The sequence below is a fragment of the Mobula birostris genome, chromosome 8, assembly GCF_030028105.1.
Source record: "Mobula birostris isolate sMobBir1 chromosome 8, sMobBir1.hap1, whole genome shotgun sequence".
Classification (NCBI taxonomy): domain Eukaryota; kingdom Metazoa; phylum Chordata; class Chondrichthyes; order Myliobatiformes; family Myliobatidae; genus Mobula; species Mobula birostris.
The window spans coordinates 17,490,689-17,503,868 of NC_092377.1; the positions used below are offsets into that span (position 1 = coordinate 17,490,689).

The following is a 13,180-nucleotide window of genomic DNA, read 5'->3' on the forward strand; positions in this document are numbered from 1 at the left end:
AAACAGAGGAAGTCCTCATGCTCCTAATTCAACAAAAGTGTGTTTTAAATAAAATGTAAAACTGTGCTCACCTCTGGAACTAAGCAAATGGGAGCATATTTCAGCCTCAAGAATGGGGCATCAGTAACAACCCTCACCATCCAGGACGTGCCCTCTTCTTGTCACTACCTTCAGGGAGTAGGTACAGGAAACTGCAGACCCACGTTCAACCATTCACGAACAGCTTCATCTCCCCTGCCGTCATGGTCCACGAACGCGTATTAGTTGTGTATGGTCATTCTTCCTCTTTGTTCGTTCTGTTATTTTGTAATTTCTGGTCATTTTATGTCTGCAGGGTACTGCTGCTGCAGAACAATAAATTTCACATCATGTAAGACAGTAATGATAAATTTCATGTCGAATAGGCAGTGGTAATAAACCTGATTCTACTCGGAACAGGGAACATTACAACACAGTACAGGCCCTTCAGCCCACAATGTTGTACTCAGCTTTGTACATCTGTTGGATACCACAGAACTGAATGTGCAGCGGTGGTAAAACAGTGACCGGTTTCCCATGTCTCCTCTGGCTTCTGTGGACTTCCTCGCTGAGTTGTTCCGAGAGAGAAACCTACTGCTTTTCCCCTGCTCAGACCACTCTGTGCATAGCGCAGCTGGACCCTGAAGATGGCTATCTGTTAAGCAGGACGCTGGTGACTTTTGCCTACTGCCTAACCCACTTGCTCAGGATAACAACATAGCAGATGAATCCACCCCCCCCCACCCTCCCACCCCAGTGGTTTCAGTAGGGGTGAGTAACTGACTGAGTAGATGGGATCAACACTTTGCTTCCCTCATTCCAGTAATACCGTCACTCATTTCCTACAGCACAACACTTAACAGCTACTTTTGAAGTTCTAGACATCTTCCTTCAGTTCTTTTTTATATGTTTCAGTCCCGGCCTATTTGCAAGGGAGCAGTTCTGCGCCATGCATGATCACTGCATTTGACGTTCAATGTTTTATGAGTGCGCATTGAGGGCGGAGTAGGCCTTTCCGGCCCTTCGAGCCACGCTGCCCAGCAATCCCCCAGTTTAACCCTGCCCTAATCACAGGACAATTTACAATGACCAACCAGTACATCTGTGGACTGTGGGAGGAAATGCACACAGTCACGGGGAGAACGTACAAACTCCTTACAGGCAGTGGCGGGAATTGAACCTGGGTCGCCGGTACCATAAAGCATTGTGCTAACCACTATGCTACCTTGCTACCCTATTTCCATTTGTATGTCAGTCAAGCATGCTGGTTAAAAATTAGTGCACGCTGTTATGTGTAGGAATATCTTCATGGAAATGCTTTTGCATTTTTTGAGTGAGAGAAAAGAAAGTAGTTTCATTTAGTCCCGCGTCTGCAGAAACCCTGAAGCAGTTTGTCATTTTTCTTCAGGGTCCACCTTGTGGAGAACATTCCGGATGGCCTGGATGGCATTGACAACTCCAGCAGGCACACCTCCCTGTTCCAGGGATGGATGGATTTGCTGGATACTGCACTGCACAGTGTTGATATCGTCTCTTCTAATTGGGCTCTGAGGATTGGGAAACTGGACCACAACCATTCGTTTGCTCACAGGGTAAGTGACACAGCAGATCCCACTATTAGATGTTGTCCTCTGCGAGCATCATGACCATCGGCACATTGTTATCCACAAAGCTGAAATATCGCCAGATTAGTGCTTGCTACAATGTCAAAACATGACCTTTATTTTTGGAGAAAGGTGGTGTCGTACAAGCTCATTAAGCTCTGACAGATGAATCCTAGCAGTGAAGCTGGCAGGCTCTGACCTCTGCAGAAACCTACCTGGTTAATATTGGCCGATCTTCTGGGATCTAATTTTCTCTCCTAAACGGGAACGTTTTTAAAAACTGCAGGCTGGAAATTAAAGGCAGCAGCTGCCGCAGGACCCAGATGGGTCTTAGTTCACTTTCCGCAGGGCAGCACCATCAAAAAGATCGATGGTGTAGTGCGAGGGAGGGTAGAAATGGGACAAGGCTGGAAACAGATTTGTGTTCCCCGTTCTGGCTCCCTTTTTTACCCCTTCTCTTCTCATCTCCTCCCTCTGGGGCTCCTCCTCCTTCACTTTCCCTCATGTTCCACTCTCCTATCAACCCCATACCTTTTCCACCAATCACCTCCCAGCTTCTCACTTCACCCTACCTCCCCCTTCACCAGGCTTCAGCTGTCACCTGTCAGTCTGTGCTTCATCTCCCCCTTCACCCTTCTGGTTTTCTAACCCTTCCTTTCCAGTCGTGATGAAGGGCCTTGGGATAAGATGTTGATTGTTTATTCTTTTCCATAGATGCTGCCTGACCTGCTGAGTTCCTCCAGCATTTTGTGTGTGTTACAATGGAAACACAAGTTGGGTGTAGAGGAGGTATAAATGTGAATGGCCAAGCCATTGCTAATAATTATGACCCAGGACTGTTGCACTCTTTTCAATGCAGGCAGTACAGAAAATAGTAGGTCGAGGAAATGGATGGACCAAAGATATCAAATTGGTAAAATAATGGAGTTTAACGCACAGTTGCTTTGGATGCATCATGGTAACATAACAGCTGGCATAAAGCTATAACCACAGCAACACCCTGGGTTCGATTCCTGCCTCTGTCAGTAAGGAATTTGTACATTCTCCCAGTGACTGCATTCATTCTCCATTGTGAACAATGTGACTTGCCTGGTCTGCTCCTGGGGGAAGGTGATCAACCTCAGGTGATTCGTAACAATGAGATACATGTAAGCATAGTGAAAATGGGATAAATTCAGGAAAAATTGCACCTGGGCAAATGAGGCGTGCTGGATTGAGACTGAGATGCTTTGTAAGGTTTGGAAAGCCATTCCTCTGACTTTTTAACTGCTCTTTATCAGGGCGAAAAGATATTTGAGAAGCTGCTGCAGCTACAGTCTCGTAACGTTGGCCTGCGAATCCCAGTCAATAAGTTTCAGTCTGAGTCCCGGGATATAAGGGATCTGAAAGCCAATGGTAAGTGGAGAATTATCTTCAGTCTCGTAGCTCCATCTTTATTGAGCGAGGCTTCTCTAGTGATGCATCAGTTAGCAATGGTTGTTGCTCTTCCATCTTTGAACAACAGAAATCCACCAAGTACTGAATGTGCGCAAATTGGCTTGGGTGGTACGGTAGTGTAGTATTTGCATCGCACTGTTACAGCACCAGTGACCCGGGTTCAATTCTGCCTTTGTCTGTCAGGAGTTTGTATCATATCAGATCAATTGTGAGAATGTGGTGAGTGCACGAAGCTAATCGATTGCACTGTTAATCGATTGGGCCTCCTCCAAGTAGGAGGCACTCTCATTTTGGCACGGGCATTTGAGGGTACGTGTTTTAGTCTCGACAGGCCCGGTTCGTAGCTTCACACTGTAGGTTGCCCTGCACCTACCGTACTAATGTGACTCAGTAAAATTGTAGTTCTTCCTCCACACATATGTAACAGAGTTTGTACGTTCTCCCTCATGGAATTCCTCCGGGTGCTCCAGTTTCCTCCCACATTCTAAAAGTATACGATTAGTAGGTTAATTGGTCTCATGAGTGTAACTGGGCAGCAATATCTTCTCCACAGTCTCCATCAGCACAGGAGCACTGCACTGATGTGTACTTAGCGCTCTGCTCTACTTACTTTACACCTGTGACTGTGTGGTTAAGTACAGCTCCAACACCATATGCAAGTTTGCTGATGACACCACTGTTGTGGGCCGTATCACAGGTGGTGATGAATCAGCATACAGGAGGGAGATTGAAAACTTGGCTGAGTGGTGTAATAACAACAACCTCTCACTCAATGTCAATAAGACCAAGGAAGTGATTGTAGACTTCAGGAGAGGGGGACTAGAGGTCCATGAGCCAGTAATCATCAGAGTAACCATCACCAATGCCTTTGAGTGGAAAATCGTACAAAAGGTAGTGGATTTGGCCCTGTACGTCACGTGTAAAACCCTCTCAACCGTTGAGCACATCTACATGAAAGGTTGCCATAGAAATGCAGCCTCCATCATCAAAGACCCAGGCAATGCTCTTTTCTCACTGCTGGCATCAGGTAGAAGCTACAGGTGCCTCAGGGCTCACACCACCAGGTTCAACCATCAACCATCAGGCTGTTGAACAAAAAGGGTAACTACACTCATTTAAGGACTCTGTTATATTGTTATTTCATGCTCATTATTTATTGCTATTAACTTATATCTGCATTTGCATAGTTAGTTTACAGTTAACCGTTTCTGATGTTTAGTTTATAGCTACTGTTCTACAGATTGGCTAAGTATGCCGACAGAAAAAAGAATCTCTGGGTTGTATATGGTGAAATATATGCACTCTGATAATAAATTTTACTTTGAGCTTTGAAATTTGAACTTTAAAATTTGTTGGGCCAGAAGGGCCTGCTAACTCAAGGTGTGTCTCTAAATAAAAAAAAATTCTGAGATAGAAATCTACTCATCTCCTCAGTTACAAACATCTTTATACACTTGCCTTCAAAATTGTGCCAAGGGATACCTGATAAACATCATAGACATTGGTTTATTAATGTCACATGTGCCAAGGTACAGTGAAAAGTTTGTCTTGCATACTGCTCATACAGATCGAAATCATTACACAGCGTATTAAGTGAGAAGAAGGTAAAGCAATAACAATGCAGAATGAAGTGCAAAAACCGCAGAGAAAGTGCAGAGCAGGTAAACAATAAAATATAAGATTCTAACAAGGACTGTAGATTGTGACGTCGAGAGTCCATCTTTTCATACAAGAAGTCTGTAGAATCAGAATCAGGTTTATTATCGCTGGCATGTGTCATGAAGCAGCAGTTCAATGCAATGCAAAAAAAGTGAAAACAAATACACAAGTAAATCAATTACAGTATATGTATATTGAATAGATTAAATATCACACAAAACAGAAATGACATTTATTAAAAAAGTGAGGTGCAAGGGTTCAATGTCCATTTCAGAATCGGATGGCAGAGGGGAAGAAGCTGTTCCTGAATCGCTGAGTGTGTGCCTTCAAATGTACCTCCTACCTGATAGTAACAGTGAGAAAAGGGCATGCCCTGGGTGCTGGAGGTCCTTAATAATGGACGATGCCTTTCTGAGACAACGCTCCTTGAAGATGTCCTGGATACTTTATGTCCTTGGCTAGTACCCAAGATGGAGCAGACTAAATTTACGACCCTCTGCAGCTTCTTTCGGCCCTGTGCAGTAGCCCCGCCCCCCCCATGCCAAATGGTGATGCAGCCTGTCAGAATGCTCTCCATGGTACATCTATAGAAGTTTTTGAGTGTTTTTGTTGATATACCAAATCTCTTCAAGGTCCCAATGAAGTGATAGTTGTTGTCTTTCCCTCTTTATAGCTGCATCAATACGTTGGGACCAGGTTAGGTCCTCAGAGATCTTGACGCCCAGGAACTTGAAACTGCTCACTCTCTCCACTTCTGATCCCTCTATGAGGATTGGTATGTGTTCCTTCGCCTTACACTTCCTGAAGTCCACAATCAGCTCTTTCATCTTATTAACGTTGAGTGCAGGGTTGTTGCTGCAAAAACCACTCCACTAGTTGGTATATCTCGCTCCTGTACACCTCTCTTCTCCGTCTGAGATTCTACCAACAATGGTTGTATCATCAGCAAATTTATAGATGATATTTGAGCTTTGCCTAGCCACACAGTCATGGGTATACAGGTGTCCCCTGCTTTTCGAACGTTCGCTTTACGAAACCTCACTGTTATGAAAGACCTACATTAGTTACCTGTTTTCGCTAACAGAAGCTGTTTCCACTGTTACGAAAAAAGCAGCACACGAAAAAAAACAGCGCGCGATAAAAGGCAGCGCGCTCCCTGAGCAGCCGCTCTCCCCCGGATTTGGAACGGCGTTCTAGCCGGCATTGCTTAAACACGTGCCTGTGAGAATCTGTGCTTTATGTCGATTTAGTTTGAGCATCCATTTGCAAGGTGAGTTCTAAGGTACCGGAAAAGCCTAAAAGAGCTCGTAAGGGTGTTACACTTAGTGTAAAACTAGACATAATTAAGCGTTTTGATCGTGGTGAACGAAGTAAGGACAAAGTGAGTTTGGCTTTTGGAAGTTGAGGAAGATGATGTTGAAGAGGTTTTGGCATTCCATGACCAAGAACTGATAGATGCAGAGCTGATGCAATTGGAAGAGGAAAGGATAACAATCAAAACCGAATGCAGTAGCGAACGGACCGAAAGTGAAGTCGTCCAGGAACTGAACGTAAAGCAACTGCATGAGATTTTCGCTGCAATGATAAAGTACGACTTTAATTTTGAAAGGGTACGTCGGTTTAGGGCATATTTGCAAGATGGTTTGAGTGCTTACAAAGAACTGTATTATAGAAAAATGCGTGAGGCTCAGCAGTCAAGCATACTGTTGTTTTTCAAGCCACAGCAGATGACCAACCTCGACCCTTGACATCGAGGCGGGCAGTCATAGGAGAAGGTGAGCTGCCTGCCCTAATGGAAACAGACGACGATGAGATGACACCCCAGTGTCCCACCACCCCAACCCCCAGGCCGCAGACAGATATCGATTCGTGGAGAATGCAGCGGTAGCCGGGAGGCACCCAGCGCGTCTTTAAGAGAAAAGCCGAAATAAACAAGCTTATTAATTAGGTGCCGCCTGGCACGTAATTAATTAGCCTGTTTATTTTGGCTTTTCTCTTAAAGATGTGCTGGGTGCGTCCCAGCTACCAGTGTACCCCTGTATGCTTCACGGATCGGTATCTGTTCGCTGCTCGGAGGGTGGGGGCCACTGCACCACCCCAACCTCCAATGACTCAGCCAAACACACCATCATCAGTGTGTTTGGCGCTGTCTTCCCAATTCCGGTAAGTGATACTACACTGTACATACATTATTTCTACTTTATATCAGCTGTGTATTTTTTTGCGTTATTTGGTATGATTTGGCAGCTTCATAGCTTAAAGGTTACTGGAGAGAGTGTTTTTTCCGAGAGCACTTGTGCCGTGTTTCTGCCGAGAGTGCTTTGGTGAGATTTTCGCTACGGAGAACAGTGCAGGCAATTGTTGTAGAGAAGTATTTCTAATTTATATAGGCTGTGTATTTATCATATCATTCCTGCTTTAACTATATGTTACTGTTGTTTTAGGTTTTATGTGTTACTTGGCATGATTTGGTAGGTTATTTTTGGGTCCGCGAACGCTCACATAATTTTCCCATATAAATAAATGGTAATTGCTTCTTCGCTTTACGACATTCCAGTTTACGAATCGTTTCACAGGAACGCTCTACCTTCGGATGGCGGGGGAAACCTGTATAGAGAGTAGAGCAGAGGGCTAAGCAGACACCCCGAGGTACACCAGTGTTGATCGTCAGCGAGGAGGAAATATTATCACCAAACCGCACAGATTGTGGTCTTCCGGTTAGGAAGTCAAGGATCCAACCGCAGGGGGAAGTACAGAGGCCTAGTTTCTGCAATTTCTCAATCAGGATTGTGGGAATGATGGTATTAAATGCTGAGCTATAGTCAATGAACAGCATCCTGACATTCAGTAGGTGTTTGTGTTGTCCAGGTGGTCTGAAGCCATGGAGATTGCATCTGCCATTGACCTATTGCGGTGATGGGCAAATTGCAATGGGTCCAGGTCTTTGCTGAAGCAGGAGTTCAGTCTAGTCATGACCAACCTCTCAAAGCATTTCATCACTGCAGGTGTGAGTGCTACTGGGCGATAGACATTAAGGCAGCTCAATTATTCTTCTTAGACAGTGGTATAATTGTTGCCTTTTTGAGTGACAGTCCAAGAAGATAAATAGTGCAAACAACAGGAATTCTGCAGATGCTGGAAATTCAAGCAACACACATCAAAGTTGCTGGTGAACGCAGCAGGCCAGTCAGCATCTCTAGGGAGAGGTGCAGTCGACGTTTCAGGCCGAGACCCTTCGTCAGGACTAACTGAAGGAAGAGTGAGTAAGGGATTAGAAAGTTGGAGGGGGAGGGGGAGATCCAAAATGATAGGAGAAGACAGGAGGGGGAGGGATAGAGCCAAGAGCTGGACAGGTGATAGGCAAAAGGGGATACGAGAGGATCATGGGACAGGAGGTCCGGGAAGAAAGACAAGGGGGGGGGGACCCAGAGGATGGGCAAGAGGTATATTCAGAGGGGCAGAGGGAGAAAAAGGAGAGTGAGAGAAAGAATGTGTGCATAAAAATGAGTAACAGATGGGGTACGGGCGGGAGGTGGGGCCTTAGCGGAAGTTAGAGAAGTCGATGTTCATGCCATCAGGTTGGAGGCTACCCAGACGGAATATAAGGTGTTGTTCCTCCAACCTGAGTGTGGCTTCATCTTTACAGTAGAGGAGGCCGTGGATGGACATGTCAGAATGGGAATGGGATGTGGAATTAAAATGTGTGGCCACTGGGAGATCCTGCTTTCTCTGGCGGACAGCGTAGATGTTCAGCAAAGCGGTCTCCCAGTCTGCGTCGGGTCTCGCCAATATATAAAAGGCCACATTGGGAGCACCGGATGCAGTATATCACCCCAGTCGACTCACAGGTGAAGTGTTGCCTCACCTGGAAGGACTGTTTGGGGCCCTGAATGGTGGTAAGAGAGGAAGTGTAAGGGCATGTGTAGCACTTGTTCCGCTTACAAGGATAAGTGCCAGGAGGGAGATCAGTGGGGAGGGATGGGGGGGACGAATGGACAAGGGAGTTGTGTAGGGAGCGATCCCTGCGGAATGCAGAGAGAGGAGGGGAGAGAAAGATGTGCTTAGTGGTGGGATCCCGTTGGAGGTGGCGGAAGTTACGGAGAATAATATGTTGGACCCGGAGGCTGGTGGGGTGGTAGGTGAGGACCAGGGGAACCCTATTCCTAGTGGGGTGGCGAGAGGATGGAGTGAGAGCAGATGTACATGAAATGGGGGAGATGCGTTTAAGAGCAGAGTTGATAGTGGAGGAAGGGAAGCCCCTTTCTTTAAAAAAGGAAGACATCTCCCTCGTCCTAGAATGAAAAGCCTCATCCTGAGAGCAGATGTGGCGGAGACGGAGGAATTGCGAGAAGGGGATGGCATTTTTGCAAGAGACAGGGTGAGAAGAAGAATAGTCCAGATAGCTGAGAGAGTCAGTAGGCTTATAGTAGACATCAGTGGATAAGCTGTCTCCAGAGACAGAGACAGAAAGATCTAGAAAGGGGAAGGAGGTGTCGGAAATGGACCAGGTAAACTTGAGGGCAGGGTGAAAGTTGGAGGCAAAGTTAATAAAGTCAATGAGTTCTGCATGCGTGCAGGAAGCAGCGCCAATGCAGTCATCGATGTAGCGAAGGAAAAGTGGGGGACAGAGACCAGAATAGGCATGGAACATAGATTGTTCCACAAACCCAACAAAAAGGCAGGCATAGCTAGGACCCATACGGGTGCCCATAGCTACACCTTTAGTTTGGAGGAAGTGGGAGGAGCCAAAGGAGAAATTATTAAGAGTAAGGACTAATTCCGCTAGACGGAGCAGAGTGGTGGTAGAGGGGAACTGATTAGGTCTGGAATCCAAAAAGAAGCGTAGAGCTTTAAGACCTTCCTGATGGGGGATGGAAGTATATAAGGACTGGACATCCATGGTGAAAATAAAGCGGTGGGGGCCAGAGAACTTAAAATCATCGAAAAGTTTAAGAGCGTGAGAAGTGTCACGAACATAGGTCGGAAGGGGTTGAGCAAGGGGTGATAAAACAGTGTCGAGGTATGCAGAAATGAGTTCGGTGGGGCAGGAGCAAGCTGAGAAAATAGATCGGCCAGGACAGGCAGGTTTGTGGATCTTGGGTAGGAGGTAGAAACGGGAAGTGCGGGGTGTGGGAACTATAAGGTTGGTAGCAGTGGATGGGAGATCCCCTGAGCGGATAAAGTCGGTGATGGTGTGTGAGACAATGGCCTGGTGCTCCTTAGTGGGGTCACGATCGAGGGGTAAATAAGAGGAGGTATCCGCGAGTTGTCGCTGTGCCTCGGCAAGGTGGAGGTCAGTACGCCAGACTACAACAGCATCTCCCTTATCGGCGGGTTTAATAATAAGGTTAGGATTAGTGCGGAGGGAGTGGAGAGCAGAGCGTTCGGAAGACGTGAGGTTGGAATGGGGACAAGGTGCGGTGAAGTCGAGACGGTTGATGTCCCGTCGGCAATTAGCGATAAAGAGATCCAGAGCAGGCAGAAGACCAGAGCGGGGTGTCCATGAAGAAGAGGAGGGTTGAAGACGGGAGAAGGGGTCATCGGTGGGGGTGGAAGAGTCCTTGCTGAAGAAGTAGGCTCGGAGACAGAGACGGCGGAAGAAAAGTTCCGCATCATGGCGAACACGGAACTCGCTGAGGTGTGGGCGAAGGGGGACCAACGTGAGGCCCTTACTGAGACCAGAGCGTTCTGCCTCCGACAGTTGAAGGTCGGACGGGATGGTAAAGACTCGGCACGGATGAGAGCTGGGATCAGAGGGGGGAGGGGGAGAGGCTGGGGGTGTCAGTGGAGAGGGGAGGGTTGGGGTGAGAGGAAGATGGAGCCTCCGAGGGCCCAGGAGTTGACGGTGGGATCTGAGGAAGACGGGGCTGCAGAGTGGTGGTGGGGGAAGGGGAGACGGGAGTCACAACAGCAGCACATGAAGACCCGGCCTGGAGTTCAAGGCTGGAATCTTGAGAGCTGGGATCAGAGGGGGGAGGGGGGAGGCTGGGGGTGTCAATGGAGAGGGGAGGGTTTGGGTGAGAGGAAGATGGAGCCTCTGAGGGCCCAGGAGTTGATGGTGGGATCTGAGGAAGACGGGGCTGCGGTGTGGTGGTGGGGGAAGGGGAGACGGGAGTCACAACAGCAGCACATAAAGACCCGGCCTGGAGTTCAAGGCTGGCGTCGCAGTTGGTGGTTGTGCAATCGCTGTGAAGGTGTCCATGGTCATTGCTGGAGTCCGGGTTTTGAATATGCCCTGAGGTGTTGGAGCCGGTGAGATCAATGGCAGGAGCCGCAATCTGAAGTTCATGCCTGCTAGCGTCGGGGCCGGCAGGCTCTGGAGTCCGTAGATGTAGGATCTTGCGATCTTTGCCTAACATGACAAAGTCAAAAAAATGGCGATTGCAGGCATGAATCCGATGGAGGATGAAATAACGGGTAGGACCATTACGGACGGCGAAGAAAGTGTCCCGAAGGTGTGGAAGGGTCTGGGATAGGGACACCAAGTACCTCCTCATGGCGGAGAGAGTCGCCTTCAGAGCTTGACGGGAGAAGCGGCGAGAGGCAGAGTCAATAAAATGTGAGTACCTGGGATCCTCAGAAGGTCCAAACTGAGAGGCTTGGAAACGAATCCTAAAGCCAACTGGAGTAAGTTGGCGACGGAGGCACGTTCCAAGAAAGGATATATGGCTGTGATAGCGAGTCTGAGTCAAAGTGTGGTCGAAAAGTTGAAGAGCCGAAGAAGTTACAGATGGGGAGCAGTGAGAGATGGTTTCACTGAACTCCCGTTGAAGAGAGGATCTAAACTTCTTCGGTGTAGGCATCACCGGAAGAGACTTCGCAGTAGTGAATTTAAACGCAAACAACAGGAATTCTGCAGATGCTGGAAATTCAAGCAACACACATCAAAGTTGCTGGTGAACACAGCAGGCCAGGCAGCATCTGTAGGAAGAGGTGCAGTCGACGTTTCAGGCCGAGACCCTTCGTCAGGACTAACTGAAGGAAGAATGAGTAAGGGATTTGAAAGTTGGAGGGGGAGGGGGAGATCCAAAATGATAGGAGAAGACAGGAGGGGGAGGGATAGAGCCAAGAGCTGGACAGGTGATAGGCAAAAGGGGATATGAGAGGATCATGGGACAGGAGGTCCGGGAAGAAAGACAAGGGGGGGGACCCAGAGGATGGGCAAGAGGTATATTCAGAGGGACAGAGGGAGAAAAAGGAGAGTGAGAGAAAGAATGTGTGCATAAAAATAAGTAACAGATGGGGTATGAAGGGGAGGTGGGGCCTAGCGGAAGTTAGAGAAGTCGATGTTCATGCCATCAGGTTGGAGGCTACCCAGACGGAATATAAGGTGTTGTTCCTCCAACCTGAGTGTGGCTTCATCTTTACAGTAGAGGAGGCTGTGGATGGACATGTCAGAATGGGAATGGGATGTGGAATTAAAATGTGGGGCCACTGGGAGATCCTGCTTTCTCTGGCGGACAGAGCGTAGATGTTCAGCAAAGCGGTCTCCCAGTCTGCGTCGGGTCTCGCCAATATATAAAAGGCCACATCGGGAGCACCGGACGCTGTATATCACCCCAGTTGACTCACAGGTGAAGTGTTGCCTCACCTGGAAGGACTGTTTGGTCAAGATAAATAGTGCCCTGACTCAATTTCTCGTCTGAACAGTGTGTTGCCAACAGCGCAACACTCTGGTATACTGCACTGGACTGCGAGCCTAGATTTAGTATTTGAATCAAAGACTCATACATCATGGTAACAGACCGCTGAATGGTTCCCTAGTACGAAAGGATGGACTCTTGATCTCACAGTCTAACTCATTATGACTGTATACATTTTTGTCTACCTGCACTGCACTTCCTCTCCAGCCGATTCACTTTATTCTACATTTTATTATCGTTTTAGCCTGTTCTGCCTCAATGCACCATTGTAATGATTTGATCTGTATGAACAGTAATGCAAGACAAATGTCTCACTGTACCTCAGTACACATGACAATAATAAAACAACTCTGGTTCAGTCCACTGAGTCTGCACAACCCATCTTCATCTTAATTACACTAATCCTCCCTTAATCCCAGTTTCATTCCCCCCTCATTCTGCGATGGAACATGATGTTGCCTTTCAGTGAGTACGCCACTACTGAGGCATGTAGTATATACAAAATCAGAACAAATGTTTTTTGTAGTAGTTCAGCACTGTGCATAAGTCCCACTTGGGCCATCTCCTCTGGTAGATCTCTAGATGGATTGTCAGAACCAAAGGACAAATTCCAGTGAATTAAAGGGAAATAACTCTGAGATGCAATTTCTGTGTAGACAGGCACTTATGACAGTATGGATAATCTCATAGATTGCCAAGTAGGCAAGGATTTATTTGTATTCCTCTGAAACTGAAGGTCATATTTTATTCTGGGATGACAGGTCATTATGTTTTCCTTTCTCTCTTCATCTAAGGCAGTGATTCCCAAACTTTTTTGGG

General features: G+C 47.2%; 1 protein-coding gene across 4 annotated transcripts in view; it reads left to right on the forward strand.

Annotated features, from left to right (window-relative positions):
- Positions 1–13,180, forward strand: part of LOC140201171 (inactive phospholipase D5-like) — a 174,896-nt gene that overhangs the window by 33,994 nt on the left and 127,722 nt on the right. For all 4 annotated transcript variants that reach the window (XM_072264855.1, XM_072264856.1, XM_072264858.1 and 1 more), the window contains 2 exons: positions 1,427–1,610; positions 2,903–3,017. In XM_072264855.1, the coding sequence (XP_072120956.1) occupies positions 1,427–1,610; positions 2,903–3,017 (299 nt within the window). The remainder of the gene's footprint in view (positions 1–1,426; positions 1,611–2,902; positions 3,018–13,180) is intronic.